This window comes from Halichoerus grypus, chromosome 9 (genome assembly GCF_964656455.1).
Source record: "Halichoerus grypus chromosome 9, mHalGry1.hap1.1, whole genome shotgun sequence".
Lineage (NCBI taxonomy): Eukaryota > Metazoa > Chordata > Mammalia > Carnivora > Phocidae > Halichoerus > Halichoerus grypus.
Genome location: NC_135720.1, coordinates 140434374 through 140455467, shown reverse-complemented (window position 1 = coordinate 140455467; position 21094 = coordinate 140434374). Strand labels below are relative to the sequence as shown.

At 44.5% G+C, this 21094-nt stretch overlaps 1 protein-coding gene across 2 annotated transcripts; it reads right to left on the bottom strand.

Annotated features, from left to right (window-relative positions):
* Positions 1-659: 659 nt before the first annotated feature.
* Positions 660-20914, bottom strand: NRSN1 (neurensin 1). 2 transcript variants are annotated; one of them, XM_036122147.2, is made up of 5 exons: positions 20752-20914; positions 18937-19012; positions 11944-12027; positions 11361-11601; positions 660-2272 (listed from the first exon to the last, which is right to left on the bottom strand). In XM_036122147.2, exons 4-5 carry the CDS (start codon positions 11571-11573, stop codon positions 1874-1876), a joined length of 612 nt encoding a protein of 203 aa, XP_035978040.1. In that variant the 5' UTR covers positions 11574-11601; positions 11944-12027; positions 18937-19012; positions 20752-20914; the 3' UTR covers positions 660-1873. The 2 variants fall into 2 exon arrangements, with proteins under 2 accessions (XP_035978040.1, XP_035978047.1); XM_036122154.2 differs by having other exon boundaries at positions 11361-11558; positions 20752-20913.
* Between the last annotated feature and the right edge of the window lie 180 nt (positions 20915-21094).

Here is a 21094-nt window from a genome sequence, read left to right as displayed (position 1 = left end):
CTGTATTTCCTATTCTTCTGCTTTCCTACAATCCCTCCCAAGGGCACCAGGAGGGTCCTCACAAGCACCTGCTCTCACAGAGCCTGGGCAGGACGGGAAAGACGGGGCATGCTGAATTGCTTTTTCAGACTCAGCTTCTCCTCTCTCTGTTTTGGTTTCCTTTAGGTGTTTGGGGGAACAGAGCTGCTTCTTTATGGCTGCTATCGTGCCTGTACCGGAAGGTTCCCAACCCTGCCGCCATTATTTTTCATTCTGGAGGCTTTTAAAAGTCAAGTCCCATCCTCCAAGACTCCTTGGTACACAACACAGAAGGAAGCATGGAAATCTTCAAATGATGTTGTCTGGAGCAGATGCTTGGGGCTTACACAAGTCTTCAAAGAACACAATTAAAATGCTATTTCCACAGCAAGGTGAGAACCTGAGGAAACTGGAATGATTTCTGCCCTATCTGGCCCGTGATCCTTGTGGAGGATGCCGATCTGCCCCCAGTCCCTGCTGGACCGGGACTAACAAACAGTGTGCACCAAGAGCACTGATCGCTTGCTTTGTTCTTCCATTTCGCCAGGGAAACATGAGAGCTCGCCCACCCGGCCTCAGGATGGAGGCTCGCTCCTTGGAGAGAAAACAGCCGCAGTGAAGGAATGACAGTGCAACTCAGGTTCTGCTCGGTCACATATTTTATTTATCCGGTGAAGGAAGAAAGAGAGGAGAGACAGAACTCGAAGGTGGCACAATTTCTGAGAGAATACCAAGGTCACGTGTTCCTTAGTCCAGCTTAAATCCACAGACTAAGTAAAAGTGCATAGGGGTGAGATGAGCATCTTGCTGGAGAATAAAACATCTTATTTGAGGAAGAAAACCCTTTTTAAGGTTAATATCTACTCACGGGTTTCTTATTTGAGGATGGCTTACTTTTGTCTTTATAAAAACACGACAGCACTGTATAAACTGCTGGGGTTGGATATTGAAAGGTGAGTAGCTGCTGATTCGGAGATTTTTCTGGGAGTCCAGATCTCAAACAGTCCCACTGAGGTGAGAGCCCTGGGGAGATCGCAAACATGGCCCCAGGGAGACACGATGACACGCAGCAAAAGAGGAATCTCAGACACCACAGTCCAGGATCTCTGTCCTATGGATGGAAACTGAGGCCCGGGGAGGTTAAACGGATCCCCCAGGGTCACACAGCTAGGTAGTAGTAGCTTCTCATTCTCCGGCTTTCGGACACTGCATAGATACTCCTAATGTTAATTTCTTCCCCAAGATTCTAAAGTTGGCAATTTTAGCTTTTCAAGTGAAAACACTGGAGAAAACAAAACAAAACCAAAAGAAGATTGGCAGAGAACTCCAATAAATTTGTATCCAATCTCAGTAACCTCATGTGAAGATTGAGTTAAAAGACGAACGTCTGGGTCAAAATCAAGGAGCTCGATTTTTCTATGAACACACACAACAGTATCTTACATGTAGTGAGACAGGAATAGAAGCAGCACCACACCAGGAAACTGATATTAGAAAATAAAACACACCACGTTAGCCGCTGGTCATCTGGTCTAAACCGGTGGGCGCTCTCCAGTAACGCGGGGAAATGACAGGGAGTCACGATATTTGAGAGGGGAGCTCCCGGGGGCTCCCGGTGGGCACACAGAGCACCCCCGAAGCAGCTCGGTGCATATGCACGGGTCTCCACGGGCATCACCTCCTCCGGAGCCCCTCCGGAACCGAGCCGATATGAGCTCACGCCCCGCGCTGCCCGCAGCCGAGCCTCGCCCTGGGGCCAGCCAACACCCTAGCCCCATCATCTCCAAAGCCAGCCCCGCTCCCTGTGGATGAACACTGTGTGTGATCAGAGAGGGGGCCTGGGGTGGGAGGTGTCTCAGGTTGCTGAAACAGGCTGGACATTCTGGACCCTGGACAGAGTGACGGGAATCTTTGTTTCCCCGGGGCCCGGGGCTTTTGTAATGGGCTGGGTGTGGCCCTTGATATCTGCGATGCGCTCTTTAAACTTTTGCTGAAGGAGCTTTTCCTCTTTGGAGTAGCTTTTCACGAACACTGACATCAGCAGGCACCCCGCCATGGACATGCCCCCGAGGCAGAGGAGAACGGCCCCGGCCAGCTTGCACACGTCAAGGGCTCCGTTGAACCGCACAGCGTGCGTGTCCACCACCACGAAGTCGGCTTCGCCAAAGGCTTCGATTTTGGGGGGCACCAGAAAGCCCACAGCCAGAACGGTCAGTCCGAGAATCACGAAGACTGTGCCGGAGATGAGTCCGACCTGGAGAAAGACACAGGGAGGCAAGACAGGGTAAGCTCAGCGCTTCGGCTCTCTTGAGCCCTCCAGAGCAGGACTTGGTTTCCGGGAGCAGTTAGTATTCCCGAGCACCCCAAATTTGTGATCATTTCCTAATGATAAAAGAAGGCGAAAGGACGCCCTTTCTGATTTTAACGCCAACCAGACACGGCAGCACTGCCTTGATTTTTCCTGTGAGCTTTCTCTTCGTACAAAGCTTTGCAGCTGACAAAGGCACCTTTGGTTTAGGCTGTCTCCTTCAGTCTCTGAGCAAGAGCAAAGCGGCCCCGATACCCGGGAAGAACCTCACTCTATCCACTAGGTCCTGGAGCTCTCAGAAGCTGTTCCCCTACGGATGTAATCTGTGACACAGAACACCCACGTCGGACAAGCTCATTCCATGCCCGTCACAGACGGACACGAAACAAGTCCGCTCCATCGTTTTTTTTGCCTTTTTAAAAAGATTTTATTTATTTATTTGAGAGAGAGAGAGAATGAGAGAGAGAGCCTGAGAGGGGGGAGGGTCAGAGGGAGAAGCAGACTCTCTGCTGAGCAGAGAGCCCGATGCGGGACTCGATCCCAGGACCCTGGGATCATGACCTGAGCCGAAGGCAGTTGCTTAAGTGACTGAGCCACCCAGGCGCCCTCGTCTCATCGTTTTGTCTAACAGACAAAAACAGGGTCATTGTGCAAAGCACAAAATATCCACAGCCTTTCCACAGCCTTCCCCCCGCCCCGCCCCCGCTCCAGTAATACGAACAACAGCTGCTTCTTTACCCATTACAGCTTTAGTCTTACCCTAGTCTGTCCCTCCCTGTGGTAAGATTTATTATTTATTTATTTATTGGCCAATCCTAGAATTGGCCCTGATAATCCAGAGTGAACTCCACTCCGCCCACCCAAAGCGTCCTGTAATACATCCTTCCTCATATTCTTACTGAGATACCCCAGGAGACCCTCTGGTGTCACCTCTCTCACTGTGATGAGGGATCAACTCAACTTGTCCAATGTACAGGTATGTTTCCCAGTGATTTGGTTGGAGGACATTGGCAATCCGTGTAACTACCACCTCTTCCCCCAAGTTACTGGGAAGGAACCATAATTGCTAGTTTACAGGTCACCTCAAGGAGGGTGGGTCACTGGCCCGAGGATGGATGACAGCTAGCAGGTCACTGAGAAACTGCATTAGCTCCAGTTCGAATACAATATAACACACTGAAGCGGGAGAGGATTGCCTACCACCAGGTGGTTTGGAGGTTTGCAACGGACAGATTCAGGCTTGGGTTCCAGCACTGCCAACTAGTACTTCAATCATACAAGGAAAGTTATTTAAACACTTTCATCGTTAATTTCCCCATCTATAAAATGCTAAATGATCATAGGAGCTGTGGTGAGGACCAAGTGAGGCCATCCTTGAAGGCACTTAGCCCCTGCCTGGTGAAGCGATACATTGTAATAAGTGGCTATTATTACATCTATTTGGAAATGCACCTCTTGTGAAATGATGCTACACTGGAACAGCATTATAACAATCTGAGCCCTTGAAGAACAGCTAATATAGTTATTTTTTAAATACATTTAAATACATTTCCTTCTGTTCCTAATTGTTTTTAGTTAGCATGACAAAGTAGGGAAAAAACCAAACGCACAACACCATTTTATCCTGAGCTTTGAATTTAAAGCATATATATTTAACTTATTTATTAAATCTTAGGGTAATACACTAATAAAGAAGGTTTGGATAATAGAAGGAAAACATATTCACAAATCCATCAGAGAGCTAGTATTACTGAGTATCTCTTATGACCTAGGCATAGCGTTTGATATATTTTTCACTTGATCCTCAGCAGCATCTTCTGAAAAGGAGGTATTTTTATTCCCATTTCTCCTGTAAGAGACCCAGGTGAGTGGGGTGGAAGAAGCATAGTTCAAGGTCCTGTAGCTAGCAGGTGGTGTGACTGGGCTCTAACCCAGGTCTGTGACCTCCAAGCCTCATACTCCCCTTTTATTCTCCCATGGTATTTCACCAATTACTATTTTGTATATTATCTGCTATTATTATTTTTTTAAATTACCACAGAGTTTTAGTCACTATATAGGGACAAATTTCCATTACGTAATATTGTAAAGAAACTAAAAAAAAAAAAAAAACAGACTCAATATAATGTCTTCTGAAAAGAATAGAAAGTTTTCTATGTAAGACTTAAGTACTATAAGAAAAGTTGGGTTTGTAAAATATAACATTTTGGATGACTTTCTACATTTTTCTAAAAATAGTGGCAAATTCAACCTCCAAAGCCTAACCATTCTTTGTAACTTAAAAAATGAGTCACATTGGAAAATTCGGAATGCATAAGCTAAATTAACATTAATATCCATGGTGACATGCTTCATATGTTACTAAATCCCCTTTTCCTCAAGAATTGGCACTCATCTTCAAAAACTGAGGACTGTAAGAATGTATCCATCGTATTTCTGAGGTTCTTAAGAGCGACTGAGGCCAGTGGTCCGTGTCTTCTATTTCTGTCTTGCTCTCCGCATCTCTCGTTCCTGCCCTACACTCCATAAATATTCTTAACTGACTAACTTAAACGGCCAGACTGCTGACTGCGGAGCCAGGTGACTGATTCTCAGAGCAGCCTGCTCCTCGACTGAGCAGTGCTTCGTAGATTAAAATCCACTCTTGGACTCTCACTCAGAAGCAAACTGTACCTCGCAGATGGCAGAAGCCCTGCTCACTTCAAGAACTAGAAAGTGGCTGGCCTCACTGAGCCTTCTCCCTTTTCCCCGTTGAATCGGAGTACCCGAGAGAGGACTGCCATCTGTGGAGGGGAACACGATGGTGGCGAACAGCCAAGTCCCAGGATCCAGAAGGTGCCCTCCACGCAAGTCCAAAGAGGACCTCCAAGACATGTGCCCAGAGAGGACCCTAAACATTGTGAAAACCTGTCTGGGAAGGTTTGGGAGGCGGGTGTGGAGGGGCAGTCTTGGGACATAAAGGATGCTGTCTTAACTGAGCGTGGGACAGAGGTGATAAGGGATGCTGGGATGCATCTGCCTAACCCTGGTACCATCTTGGAGGATCGGAAGGAATAAAGATTTGGGGAGTGATGCCATACAGAACCATAAATACAGTCTCAGGACACAACTCTAGGTTGAAGTGGTCCTCGGTCTAAGAGAAAAGGGGGCTCTATGAAATAGAGTTTACAAAAGGCAACACAGGGGTCCCCAAGCATCTGAGAGTGCAAACAGCGCTGTGGGGGTCCATGCAGAGAGCTGGAACGCCACGGGGCCTGGCCGAGCAGCCCGGGGCAGCTGGTGGGTGGGCCGGCCCAGTGCCGAGGGAGAAGGGCCTCTCCCCGCTGCGACCGACCTTACAGACAGCAGCAAGGACAGTGACTTCTGAGGGCCGTCCTGGCTGTGGGGGTGTGTGTGAGAATCCATCAGCTGCCAGCCGGCACCTGCCGTGACTCGGACCAGCATCCCCACCATCATCTCCGTGTGAGCTGACAAGGTCGAACACACCTCCGTTTGCTCCAACAAAGCGGGGCTGGCAGCAGGAGCTTCCCAGCTGTCCTGGCCGAGGACGTGGTAATGACCGCTGGAAGCGGGAACCAGCGTGGCGGGAAGGACGGTGGGGGAGCTGAGGCAGCGGAAGGTGGAAGGAGCCATCTGGCTTCGAGGCAACACTCAGGGGAAGCACAGCAAGACGGAAGCGTGGCCCGTCTTCTTCATCAGCCCCACTCTGACCTCTCCTGAGCAGGACCTGGGCTCGGAGGGGTGTCCCCTGTGGGCAGTGACAGCAGATGCAACTCATCTTGTAGGGACACTGAGCTTCGCGGAGCAACCACTGATGCCCGGCTGGGGTCCCAGCCCACGCCCTCCAGGCATGATACCTGGTACCCTGAGCTCGGTCTCCCACCTGATGGAGGCTCGGTCCCTCCAGCATGGGAATGCACTCAATTGTTTCCATCTTCAAAAGCTATTCCAGAGCCCCGTGTCTCTCTCTAGCTACAGCTTGAACTCATCCAACACTTGATATTCAAGCTGAGTCCCACAATTTCACTGAAATTGGTTTCTCCGAGGTCACGAAAGTCCTCCTAATTGTCCAGTCCCATGTGACCTCTTTCGAATAGTCTGCAGTCAGTGATGTTAGACACTTCCGTCTTCTTAAAAACCTTCACCTGACATAACTCTCTCTTGTTTCTACATCTGCATCCTTAACAACGCACTCTCAACCTGTTTTGCCAGATGTTTATTAAATTAATGGTGTTCCCCAGGGTTTCCCCCTTGATTCACAACTCTTGTTCAAGATGATCTCTGTAGGGTTGAATGTGTGGCTGTAGTTTAAACTCCTACCTATATGCCAACATCTTCCAATCCCCATCTCCAGCCTGGACTTCCTTCCTGGGCTCTAGCCCTGTATTTCTGGCAGCCAATGGGAAGATCTACACAAAAATGTCCCAAAGGCTCCTCAAACCCCAAATATTCAAAATGGCACCCCTTCCTTCCTTCTTTCCTCTCTTCCTCCCTCCCTTCCCTTCATTCCTTCCTTCCTACTTTCTCTGTGTTCCTGCCATCCACCCATTCACTGAGCCCCTCTCATTTCTAGTATAAAACCAACTCTGCAACCTCTAGCAAAACTCTGAAGAAAAATCTAACACAGAAGTTTAAACTCTGACTTAGCTCAGGGGGGAAACTAGAGATCAGGACAGATAGGAGGAGGGTCTTGGGCGAAAAGAGAGAGGCCAGTGTGTCTCCTGTTCAGAGAGGCTGTGGAGGAGGCGGCCTTACCTCGTACCTGCACATCGCTGTGGGGACACCGTCTGAGGGGTTTCTAGGATGGTTTGAGGAGAAGGTAAGAAGGAGGGTGACTCTGAGGGGAGGAAAGCATGAATGGGGTAAGGAGATTGTTCTCCTTAGTTTATACCTCCCTCACTGAGGTGATTTGCTGCACAATCAGGTGGCAACAGCTTTCCTCAAGGTCGAGTGCAAGTCTAAGAAGAAAAGTCCCACCACAGCCAGTTTGATTCCTGGGCAGTGCGTGGCAAGGGGTCGGTGGGAGCACGTCACAGAGACTTGCAGGTGGCAGGAGTTTTAGGCACTGGGATAAAGGAGGTGTGGCTGAGGCAGCCGGGGGTAGACCCTGTGAGGCAGAGTGTGTGTGTGTGTGTGTGTGTGTGTGTGTGTGTGTGTGTGTGTTAGGGTGGTGTTTATCATGCTGGATGGTAACTGTCTGCGGACACATCCGCCTTCCCTCTTTGCGAACTCCTTCAGGTCAAGGCTGTGTCTAAGTCACAGGTGAAGAACAGCATCTTATTCACAAATGAATCCCAGAGCCTGCCCCATAACCGTGCACATAGTGGACATATAAGCATATGTAGAAAGAAAGAATGAATAGCATTGTGAGATCCAGGCCATATGGACCCACGTGACAGGGCAAAGACTCTACCTCAAGCTCATTAGACTCCAGTCTCCATTCTCATTACGCCCCTCCAAGCTTCTGGCCCAGTGCAGCATCCTAGCCTCTAGCAAGAAACCAACAATCCCTCAGCACCACTTTATTGGGAATGGGGAGAGGGGAAGTCCATAACTTGAACCACCCACAGATGCAGTTTGAAATGAAAGAAAAAAAAATCACAAAAACGAATCATGATTAGAAACATGTGCACGATCATTGTCTTTCTCTGTACTGATACAAAGCATTTCATAAATCCCACTGAGACGGATTCACTTGTCCTTCCTAGAAGGAAACCAAAGAACATTTAGTTTATTCCCTTGGTAGAGGGGAGGTCTCTAAGACAGTGACTTCTTAGGTGATTCAGGTTGACTCTAAGCTTCGGAATGCCAGTCTTGTGTTTTGTGATTAGGATCTGAGTCTAGGATTTGGATTTTGCTGGAATATAATCTCTATGTGAGGCCATGGACTTTTGCCTGTTTCTAGTCCCTAAAGTAGGTCCAGCACAATGGGGAACAGATACTTTTGAATCTTGTTTGTGTAAAATAGAAGAGAGAATTCTGAAATCTGAATTCTGGGGTTGGTAATTTACTGTGAGTTCTTTATTTTAAATCCATACCTACGTATTATTTGATGGATTTATAGCTTCTCAAATCTCCTGACTGGTAGTGCCTTGGAACGGTGGGAATGGTTTCAATATTCTCCATGACAGTGGTATTTCAGGCCCTTGGCACAACGGATCTGTCAGGCAAATATTTGTTTTTTTGACACATAAGGAAGCAGCCACCCACTTAACTGGGTAAATACAAGATGTGCCAAACTTGGCTATGTATTTCATCAGTCCAAGCCAGTAAGGATTCATCAGAGATGACATTTCCACAGGGCAAGGGCGCTGGCTCGATCAATTTTAATACAGAGTACCTGACACTTGTAAGATATTGAATTAACACAGGTCTTGGGTAATCCATGTTAACAACTGTGTTGCCCAGTACTTTATTTATTAACTAGATTTCAAATTTTCTTTCCACTTCAGGATCCAGTGTTTCATAGGACCTCTGATAGTAGGAGTTAATACACTGAATGCTTGATTGCATACAAGACATCTTACTTAATTCTCACAGCTTTACCTGGTAGGTATGATAAGCATCACCACTGGGGCCCACTAAGGTCAATTAACTTGCCCAAAGGTACAGTGCTGTTAAATGTAAGAGCTGAGGTTTGAACCCGTGTAATCTGAGGACAGAGTCTATGCTCATAAGCATTATGTGACATTGCCTCTTGTTAAACTATATTGCCAATAAATTGTTAAGTTTATGTCAACATCAATGTAAAACATTCTGGGATCTTTTGGGAGAAGGTTGGGGACGATTGGGATCCCCGAGCTGAGGCCCCACCTAAGGTTGTACCTTCTCAGCCTCCCTCCCTAAATCCTCACCCTTTTCTTGATCTCTAAATGTTCAGACATCTCGATGCCCTCTTCTACGTCCATACTCTCTTCCTGGGTCATTTTATCTAGTCTGATGCCTCTTATGTATTCTGTATGTCAGGGACTCCCAATCCATGAGCTGCATTTCAATTACCACTAGAGATCCCCACTCACATGTCTGATAGGCAATCTCCAGCATATCATGGCCAAACTCAGACTCTTGGTTCCCCACCATTCCCACTGCTCTCCCAGTGTTTTCCTCCCAGAAAATTATAACATCATTCAGTAAATAGCTCAGGCTGCAAGCCTTCGAGCCGTGCTTGACTCTTTCTCTCTTGTCTACTTCATCAGCACGTCCTGACAGCTTGGTCTTCAAACTTTATGCTAATTCAGACTACTTCTCACCATCTCTACCAACACCACCCTACTCCAAGCCATCATCATCTCTTGCCTGGGTGCTGTCAGAGCCTCCCAGATAACCTGGATGCCTCTACCCTTGTCCTCCTATAATCTATTTTCCAAACTGTAGTCAGCACGATCCTGTTGAAATATTAGTCCGATCATGTCACTCCTCTGCTTAAAATGTTCAAGTGGCTTCCCATATCTCTCAAGGTAAAAGCCAGTGTCCTCATTATCATCTACAAGGTGCCACACAAATCATCTGTGTCCTGTTATTTTTCTGCATTCATCACTTGTCCTTTTTCTCCTCTCATTCCACTCTAGCCAGACTGGAACTCTTGCTATTTTTCAAGCACACGAAATTGGTTCCCATTTCAGAGCTTTGGACTTGCTATTTTCCCAGCCAGAAGGACGTTCAGCCAGGTCATCTTATGGTCTGCTCCCTCAGCTCATCCTGGTACTTGCTCAAATGTTGTCTCCTCTGAAGGGCTGTCTACAAACAGCATACTAAATACCAGGCCTCCATCACTCCCTACTGTCTTGTCCTGATTCATTTCTCTCCACAGCACTTGTTATCACCTGACCTTCTAGTATGTGGTTTATTCATTTACGGTCTGTTTTCCCTGATAGGTTGCAAGTTCCAAGAGGGCGAGGGCTTTTCCTTCTCATCACTTTAATTTCTAGCACGTTGCAACTTCTCGACACAACCATATGCTGAATGACTGAGTACATTGTCTAATGAGGTGCTTTCATGAGAAGAAGCTGAAGCTCACAGAGCCTCATGATCACGTCTGGTAGAGGTACAGAGGCACACGACCATTGTATTATGTCTCAGCATCAACTCTCAATACCCAACGATTTCTTTTTAATACTTGTTGCAATTTGTGAAATGATACTTACCAAGCCTATAGGGGAGGCTGGGAGCATATAACGTTTTGCCTATGGGTGGCTTCACAGCTGGTGAATTTAGCGGCACATCAATAACAGTAGCAACAATAATAATTAATGATGACATTTATACCTATTTATGTTTAACCTGCAAATCAACCACTGTGCTGTGTTCAGGGGCTTTCTTCAGCCCAAGGTTTATATTCTCCTTTTCTTTTTTTTTAATTTTTTTATTGTTATGTTAATCCCCATACATTACATCATTAGTTTTAGATGTAGTGTTCCATGATTCATTGTTTGCATATAACACCCAGTGCTCCATGCAGAACGTGCCCTCCTCAATACCCATCACCAGGCTAACCCATCCTCCCACCCCCTCCCCTCTAGAACCCTCAGTTTGTTTCTCAGAGTCCATCGTCTCTCATGGTTTGTCTCCCCCTCCAATTTCCCCCCCTTCATTCTTCCCCTCCTGCTACCTTCTTTTTTTTTTTCTTTCTTAACATATATTGCATTATTTGTTTCAGAGGTACAGATCTGAGATTCAACAGTCTTGCACAATTCACAGCGCTTACCAGAGCACATACCCTCCCCAGTGTCTATCACCCAGTCACCCCATCCCTCCCACCCCACCCCCCACTCCAGCAACCCTCAGTTTGTTTCCTGAGATTAAGAATTCCTCATATCAGTGAGGTCATATGATACATGTTGGTGGGAATGCAAGCTGGTGCAGCCACTCTGGAAAACAGTATATTCTCCTTTTCTAAGGGAAGAAGACTGCACTTATGATCATCAAGATGGATGCACACAGAGAGGCCCAGACCTCTCAGTTCTTCCTAGCTACAGGATTTACCATATTCAGTAACGTTTCCATTTCTTGACTTACAAACATGTTCTGTTCTTACCTTCCAGAATAGTGAGCTCCACCTATTAGGTGATCTCTGGATCTGGAAATCATCCTCATACTCCCAGATCGAGGTGGTACAGTCCTCATAAAACTGATGCAGGTAGGACCGGACTCCGTAGCGCTGGTACCTGCCCTCGGTAGCAGCCTGTGCCTGCTTGGACCCACAAATGTTGCTGCAAGAACTCATCCTTCCCAGCTGGAATGACAACATCCACAGGCATCAGCCCCATGAGCTCTGGCTTCAGGATTAAAAGGCATATTAAAGGTGAGAACCGGGCTGAGTACTGTTAGTCTATTTGAACAATGCTCTTTTCTTAAGAGAAAAGACATTTTTTAAAGACCTGCCTTTCTTTCTTATAAGCCGCTCTGCTTTTTGACTCAATGCAAAAAATACCCCCAAACACTCGATGACTAGAAACTGACTCTCCATAAATGAAATGAGACATAACAGCACAGCTCACTTAAATTATGCAAAAAGGGAAGCATGAAGCACATGAAAAATGGCAACAGAGAAGCCGAGATTTTCATTGTCTTGACAAGAAATCCTTAATCTCTTAGAAAGCAGTAGTCTTTACACTTACATGTTAAAGAATTAGGTGGGTACTCTCACTTGCTAGAGATGGAATTTTTCTTGGATTGTCCTCTCGGATGCTTAACCACGTTCCCTGGTGGAAAATACATGGTGTTACTCTTTAGCAGTCTGCAATTTTGCTTGCAGACCTCATGGATCTTGCTCTCACATTTTAGCTAATTGTCACATTGTAAAGAAGCTGTGTTTGAAGGCTGCTGAGCAACTTACGCTTCATGCTTTATTAATCACGAATGGCTCAGCCAATACTTTACACCTCACCAACTCTAACACTAGATCTTTCAGTCATTATTTGTGGACCCATCTGTCCATGCGGGATGATAGAGCAGAATGGAGAGTGTAGATCCAGCCTTTCAACATGTTGCATGAAGTGTCTACTCTACACAAGAGGCCAGGGAATTGTTAAATGGAACTATGCTCCGGGTGGGTTGTCTGGGACTTGGTCTTCTTAGGATGGAAATTTCCACTTGATTTGACCTAATCAGTACCCTTAGAGAGAAGCATTTGGTTATTAATTCATGTAAAAAAAAAAAAAAAAAAAGAAGGAATTGCTGAGGGACAGCAATTTTGGTAAGGAAATTTTTAGTAATTCTCTGTTTGGTGTTTGGTTTTCTTTTCTCCATACAGGCAGATACATATGTAGCTGGAAACGTGAAATACTTTTTTTTTTTTTTTTTTTTAGATTTTCCAGTTATCCTCCAGATGGTTTTCCCTGTGTGGACATAGTCAGTCTCAAGATGATAAAACAAGAAGCTATGTAGAAAGGTATTTTCCCATTGAACCAAATTCTCTCAGGACTTGTCCTGTAATGCAGGCTAACAGAAGACATATAAAATGTTTCCTATTCCTTATCCAGAAACCATGTCATGATGTTTATCTACAAGGAAAAAATTAACCCAAGCTGCCAGCAAGTGCCGCTGTGTAGACACTGAGTTTGGTTGGATAGAATTAAGGGGCTAAAATCAAGGTTGAAGCCATGGATAGTTAGCATTGTCCTGTCCCATGGCCACAAAGTGAATCCATAAAATTATCTTGTAGTGTGTGCTCTTAGCCAAAAAGGCATTCTGGTTAGAAAATGTCATCAAATTCAGGAAAAAAAAATATGGCCCTGATCTTAGAAAAATGATGCAAATTGGTGCTACTGATGGTGACCAATACTCTCATCTTTTTAAGTGTCGGTCAGTATTACATTCAGGGCCTTCCTCCCTTTTTCAGATATGGCAGCCAGGAGAGATGACCTAGGAAGAGAGAGCAGGGAAGGCAATACAAAAATTTCTTTTTTTTACTTTTTAACATTTCAGAAGGATATTATTTCATAAAATATAAAGATTTTAGAATGTACTTCGCCTGATTGGAGTGGCAAAATGTGATGGGTCAAGTTCTTTTGTTAACCTAGTTTTCATATTTTAAGTGTTAGGATGATCTCTTTAGTACCTTTAAATTAATGCCTTACAATGAAGATGATTAATAAAGGTCTATTAGTAATGATACATAAGTAGAGTAATTTTATTTTTTAAAAGATCTTTAATTTATTCATTAGAGAGAGAGAGAACAAGAGTACACGCAGGGGGAGTGGGAGAGGGAGAAGCAGACTCCCCGCTGAGCAGGGAGCCTGATGTGGGGCTCCATCCCCGGACCCTGGGATCATGACCTGAGCCAAAGGCAGATGCTTAACTGACTGAGCCACCCAGGCGCCCCCATAAGTAGAATAATTTTAAAGGTACATTTTAAAAAAGACATTCTAATAAAATTTTGATCAAGGGGCACTGTGTGTTATATGCTACTGATGAATCACTGAACATTACATCTGAAACTAATGATGTACTCTATGTTGGCTAATTGAACTTAAATTAAAAAAAGAAAGTAATTACTGATAAAAAATTTTTGATCAAGGGGAGAACAGATTCGTGCTTTACTAATTCTGCTTTGTCATTGAAGAAACTGAGGCACCAAAAAGTCATCTGCTAAAGGTGACACCCTGAGTCAGGGAGCAGATGAAAGATGACAACACGGAAAGTAAGAGTATGGACTGAATCATGTACTTGCATAAGCAGACCAAGTCATCCAGATATGTATTTTCAGGTTTTCTATAAAACATCAGAGACTTTAACATGGAGAAAGGACAAAAATAGATAGGACCGGAGCACAAAGAAATTCCTCATAGCAACAGGATGAGGTTATTCTTCAATGCTGAAGTCCCTCTTGCTCAGGGGTGGAGGTTTGATGCAGAACTGGACATGTGACATGATGTAGCTCCTCCCCGCACAGCTGGTTTCTGGCACACGGGGTCGAGTGTTTCTGCATTATAGGATGGAACTCAGGAGTCCAACTTCGTTAAACAAAATATGGGTTCAAATCATAAAAGAGATAGAAAGTGTCCTAAACAAAGGTTTTTGAGCCTGAGGGATGGATGGCTCTACTCTAAGTCAGAACAGATTTTTAGTGATGCTAGATCCGTGCCAGGAAACGAATCTCAAAGAGCCTTACTTTCTTCTGCAGGCATAGGAAGCACAAGAACACGGCCTGTGCTGTGCTAACCACACAGGGCAGAGAATGGGTTCTAATCCTAGTTCTTGATCTACAACGTTTTGGTCATGACATCGCAGGTAAACTCATTCACCTCCCTGGCCTACGGTTTTATCGTCCTTAAAATAAGATGGTTGGGCCAGATAGCCTTGAATTCCTTCCAGATATAGTTTTCCAGGAGTCTCTGGCCATGAATTTAAGGAATGAGTCAATTATTTTTGTTGGATAAACAACTGGTTTACTGATTTCCCATTTCCTCCCATACTCTCATTGACTGATTGTCTGACTGTCCCCAATTCTTTATCATTATAGTATACGTGAAGCTTCGGTTTACAAGAGCATATAAGTGACTAGTTAGGTCAATTACTTGGATTGTGTACATTCCTAAATAGTACAAGTGTATCTCAGATATTGCAGGTTTGGTTCCAGACCTCCACAATAAAGCAAATATCATATAAAACAAGTCAAATGAACTTTTTGGTTCCCCAGTGCATATAAGTGTTATTTTTACACTATACTGTAGTCTACTAAGGGTGTAATAGCATTATGTCTATTAATTTAAAAATTCCTTATTGCTAGAAAATGCTAACCATCATCTAAACTTGCAGCAAGCCATAATCTTTTTGCTGGTGGAGGGTCTGTCCCTTGGTGTTGACGGCTGATCAGGGTGGTGGTTGCTTAAAGGTGGGGGTGGCTGTGGCAATTTCTTAAAATAAGACAACAATGAAGTTTGCCATATCAACTAATTCTTCCTTTTACTTAAACTCCTAATAGCCACTGTAGAGGTATCAATTGCCCTAATTTCAATATTGCTCTGTCTCAGGGAACAGGGGTCCCAAGGAGAGGGAGAGAGACAGAGGAACGGCTGGTTGATAGAAAAATAGGAACACACACATTTATCGATTAGGTTTGCTGTCTCATATGGGCGTAGTTCCTGGTGCCCCCAAACCATCACAATAGTAACATCAAAGATCGCTGATCACAGATTGCTGAAACAAATACAGCAATAATGAAAAAGTTTGAAATATTGCAGGAATTACCAAACTGTGACACTGAGACATGAAGTGAACAAATGCAGTTGGAAAAATGGTGCTTGGTAGACTTGTTCGATGCAGGGTCGCCACAAACCTTCAATTTGTAAAAAACACATTATCTGCAATGCACAGTAAAGTGACGTGCAATAAAATGAGGTATGCCTTTAGTCCCTGGGGACCTTAGAGGTTTCATACATCTTTCCAGATATATAACTTACTGGATTCATTCTTAGAGGAGAATGATCGCTAGAAAGAAGTTTTAAAATGTAACAGGTTACAGTGAGAATTTTGCACCTACAAAAATGCAACAGAGTTACAATTCCTCATAGGGAAGCCAGTAACTTTTTGTCCCAACACAGAAAATGTTACAGTTATTTAGAATCTACTTGATTGATTGACACTTCCAGTATCATAAAGAGGATACATGATGTCACTTCACAAAGCCCCCTTTAAAAGCTGGGCAATTATTATACAATAAACTAGGGCTGAGAAGAAATGGAAGGTATGTACAAAGGCTTTTCAGCTTGGCTCAGCATTTACTTAGTGAGCAAGGTTTCATGAGAAATCTGGTGCTTGTATTGGAATGGCTATAGCTAGAGTAGCAGTTGCAAAAACAGTAATGATCTATCTGTGACTCCTGTTAAGTGATGGATTCTGGAGATGACTTTTCTTTAGAGAAAGCCTTAACATCCCAGGAAGTGCACGAAGGGGGGGTGGGGGAGCGAGTGAAAATATTTTCCAGTATTGCACTTAAATGAGTCCATGCGAGTATTCCTTTTATAAACAGCCTAGCTCCTGTTTGATTTTGTGTCCTCGCTGCCCACATGGCCATCATGATGGAGTGCGAGCAACATTAGCATCTGGCTGTTTGGTCATCTATGAAGAGGGAGTTATTTTCACTCTCCCTGAAGGACATTCTAGGTGCTAATTAGTGGGGATCTGTGCATGGTTTTCTTCTTTTTATACTCTGTCTATGGTATCTATCTCAATTGCATGCATGGTTATACATTTAAATGGATATTCAACTCTTGGCAGCCCAGCACACCTGGCATGTCCCATGACCCACAGGAGGAGAAAATCATGTCTTAACTCCCCTCCCAAACCCTCCCGAGAGGCTCCCTACAATTAGCTTGTTCAGTGCCAGCCCTCTATCCCTCTCTATTCTCTTGTCCAAATTTGTTTCTTTTGATAGTGCTTTTTACCATCTGATGCTTCCTTATGTGGTTTATTTGTTCATGGTCCGACAGACTATGTACATGAAGGACTGTAAGTTTCCTGAGGGCAGGGCTCTTTCTGTCCTGGTGACAAGCACTTCGAAATTTCTTGGCAAAAAGCTGTACATGGGTTGGTGTGGATGATGGTCTGAGTCATCCTTCCTTTTTCATTCTTCCCCTTTCCTTGTTTTTACAGCACTAATTATGTGCCGGATTATGTGAGATAATAAAGATGAGCAGGGCACAGTCTGCTCTCAGTGGGCACTTAGATTAGAAAGAGAAACACTGCTGAAGCAAGAAGGGCAACAAAACGGGCACCAAGAACAGATATTTGCTGGGACGCCAGGATGGCTCAGTTGGTTGAGTGTCCAACTCTTGATTTTGGCTTAGGTCATGATCTCAGGGTCATGAGATCAGGCCCCATTTCAGGCTCCATGCTCAGTGGGGAGTCTGCTTGAGAGTCTCTCTCTGCTCCTTTCCCCACTCGTGTACATGCTCTCTCAAATAAAAATAAGTAAATCTTAAAAAAAAAACAAAAAACAAAAAACCCAGGTATTTGTAGCTGAGGGAGTGAAAATGTTGAGAATCCTTCGAATAATTCCTCTTTTTTAAAAAATTTTTTTCTTTAAATTCAATTGAGTTAACATATAGTGTATTATTAGTTTCAGGGGTAGGATTAAGTGACTCATCAGTTGCATATAACACCCAGTTCTCATTCCCTTACGTGTCCTCTTTAATGCCCATCACCCATTTACCCTATCCCCCGCCCCCAGCTTTGTTTTCCTATAGTTAAGAGTCTCTTATGGTTTGTCTCCCTCTCTGATTCCGTCTTATTTTATTTTTCCTTCCCTTTCTCCCTGAACAATTCCTCTTTCAGCAAGTAAACCCACACAGGTACTATTATGATCTCTACATGTACCAATATGCTACAGTATCAATTTGTTGGACATTTGAACCTCAGTCAAATAAATGCAATTATTTTTTATTTTACTTAAAAACCGTTTATAGCCATGAAAACAGAAATAAGTCTTTATGCCTCACGAAACTTCAAGAACATCACAGACTCTATATTATTTGTCTTCATGGTCTCCTTGAGAGAAGAGAGGCAGAAAATTGAGGCACAAAAAAGATTAGTGTTTTCCCATGGCTTCATGTGTGAGTCAGTTGTGAGACCAGGCCCTGTTCTATTTATTCTCGTTGAAATATCATTCGATTTTTTCATACTGCTTTTCTCTCCCATAAAAGCCTTCTGAGATAATGAGAGCCACTTTTCTACAGAGCCACTGCTCAGGTATAGGCCCGGAGCTGCTTTAGACCATTTATCCAACACCAAACCAAAAGGTCAATTTGCTTAAAGGACTCAGTCTCAGCGTGGATGCAGGAAGGCATGAAAGCCTGCTAACAGCTCTTTCATTTTTAAATCAGGCATTCTAGAATTGTATAAGCATGACCTTAAAACTTGAAAATGTGTTTCTGCCAAAAGATCTTTGCGGAGGTATTTTATGTTCTTGGAACAGTGGTAGAGATTGTGGCTCTATATTATGAGCTTTTTAATACCTTCTAAGTCAGAAGGTATGCAGCCACTTTTATAATTTTTTTAAAGACTTATTTGTTTTAGAGAGAGAGAGAGAGAGTGCAGACACGAGTGGGAGGGGCAGAGGGAGAAGGAGAGAGAATCTCAAGCGGACTCCATGCCGAGCATGCAGCCGAACGCAGAGCTTGATCTCACAACCCTGAGATCATGACCCGAGCTAAAACCAAGGGTTGGCCGCTTAACCAGCTGTGCCACCCAGGTGCCCCCACTTTTATAATTTTTAAAAAAGAGGTAATGATATGTAATTACCTAATTACTTCTTCAAGATGTGTGGTTTCTTTTTTTTTTTTAAAGATTTTATTTATTTATTTGAGAAAGAGAGAGTACAAGGAGAGGAGGGGCAGAGGCAGAGGGAGAAGCAGACTCTCCGCTGAGCAGGGAGCCCGATGTGGGACTCGATCCCGGGACCCTGAGATCATGACCTGAGCCGAAGGCAGACGCTTAACTGACTGAGCCACCCAGGCGCCCCTTAAGATGTGTTTTTAAGTAAGGTATACAAAGTCCAAAATCAAAATGAGAAGAGAAAAAGAACTCATATTCTCTTTAAACCTCTTCTTTAACTACGTACAAACCACAGGGTGCTTATGAATTTGCTTGTGACAAGGATGGAGTCTTACCTTTGAAGTCTTCCTCTTCCTCTTCTCTTTGTTTAGTCTTTGGCCTTTCTTTTTAACGGCACATCATCCTTCAAACCTATTTAAGGAAAGAAAAAATCTCTGCAGAATGTGATACAGATAAAAATCAAAATTTCATAAGCCATTCTTATGACCGGTGAAAAGTCATTTTAATGTTGACAAAAACATTGACAAAGGACTTCTTGCTGAAGAGCAGGAAGATATTTGTTTTTAACAAAAGTACACATATTTCATAACTTTTTAATGGTCTCTCAGGGGACTTTATAGGGTAAATGAGACAACATAAATGAATGGGCTTTGTAAACTACAACACACTATGCGAATGCTATTCTTATTTTGATATAATCATATTCTGCACAGTCAGTAATACAATTAGACTAATACATTTGTATTTTAAAAATTCTAAATAAAAAGTTTATTTGCTCCCTAGATACTCCAGAACTGATCTATTTGGTGCCTGTTCCATTATATTGTAAAATAAATTAATCTTATAGCCACTGTATTTTCTGATCTGTTTACATGCATTTTAGACTTATTAAGGTTCTTTAGATGATTTACTCACTGGGTTGATTTTTTACTCCTGTATCCATTTCTTCCTATCATGATCATTTCACTTTCCATCTGCCTAAGAAAAGCAGGTGCCCATGCAAGATTTAATTAAAACCCCACCGCCAGTTAGAGAGCTCCTGGCTTCCTACATTACTCTACTCATGTGAAATAAAAGAATAGCTGGGCGATATTTTTCAAGAGGTCACTAAAAATTCTTGCTGACGATCAGTTCCCCATCCATTTGGAAGAAAACCTCAAAGACTTGAGGTGAGCAAGCCCACTTGAGGCCTGACAGACTGTTTTCGGTATTTTCCAGTTTCAGTCTATATGAGCCATAGTCAAACCTTCTTCAAGACTCATTTCCTTGCCCTAAAATTTTATTTTGCTGGTGGTATGTGAGCAGATTTGGGGGGGGGGGAAGCCAATTATATTAGGATCCTGGATCTGGATAAGCGAAGGAAAAACAAGTCTCCCCCCAACCCCCATCTGTGCCTCTCTCTCAGTTAAATGTCCCTTCTGTTTGTTTGTCTCCTTGCCCCTTTTCTCTGAAGGAAATGACTCCACACATGCCCTTCACCAAAGGCGGGCCTGGTCTGGAGCCCGGGGATCTCTCCAACGTGCTGAAAAGATTTCTGCTACAGAGCCAGGAACCAATTAAGTAAACACCAGCAGTTTAACTCCAGCTCTGTTTTCTTGGAGGTCCTCAGCTTTGCTCTGACCCCCTCCCAACGCCTCTTTCTCACAACACAAAGAAGTAGGTCCTGAGATTATATCAAAGCACTCACATATCTTTGAATATGGCAAAGGAATGGGGAGGGCAAAGGGGGGGGGTTAATTCAGCTTGGAAAACAAATCAAACCAGCTTTGCAGACTGCAAATACGTATATTTGACTCTTGCCTAATACATAACTTTTCTTGGATCCCGGGAAAGAAACTCTTAAGTTTGCCCTGTATACCTCCCCAATTCTTACGTAACACAAACCACAAACCACCAAAGCATGGAGTTGGCTACCCCTAATTTGGATGTGTTCACGGATTTTAATATGCATGATCTTTGTAGAGATTTGAGCGCCTATAATAAACGTGAATGAGTAAGGTGTGTGTGTGTGTGTGTGTGTGACAGACACAGAAAAACAGAACATGAATATGTGTGCGTGAGGAGAGAGGAAAGAGGAAGGGAGGAGCGGGAGAAGTGGAGAAAGACAAATGGAGCTCAGAAAACCTCGCCTGGGCTCCGCGTGGCTTTACCTGCCCCCTCCGATCCCCCGACCCGTGGAGCAAGTGCAGCCAGCTAGCCGCAGATCTCTCGCCGGGGTCCCATCGCCGCCGCCGCTCCCGCCGCTCCCGCCGCTCCCGCCGCCCTGCGGAGCTCAGCCCGCGCGTGATTGACAGCTGGGCGGCCGCCGGAAGCGCCACGTGCGTCCGCGGGGCGCGCTCGGGCGGTGCGTGGGCGGGGCCCCGCCGGGCGCGTGCGCCAACCCCGTTCCGGGCCTGGCCGCGCCAGGGGGGGCGGGGAGGGAGGAAGCTGCTGGCAGTCCGCGTTGGGGGGGGCGCCAGCTCTGTCCTTCTGCAGTCCTGGTGTCTGGTCCTG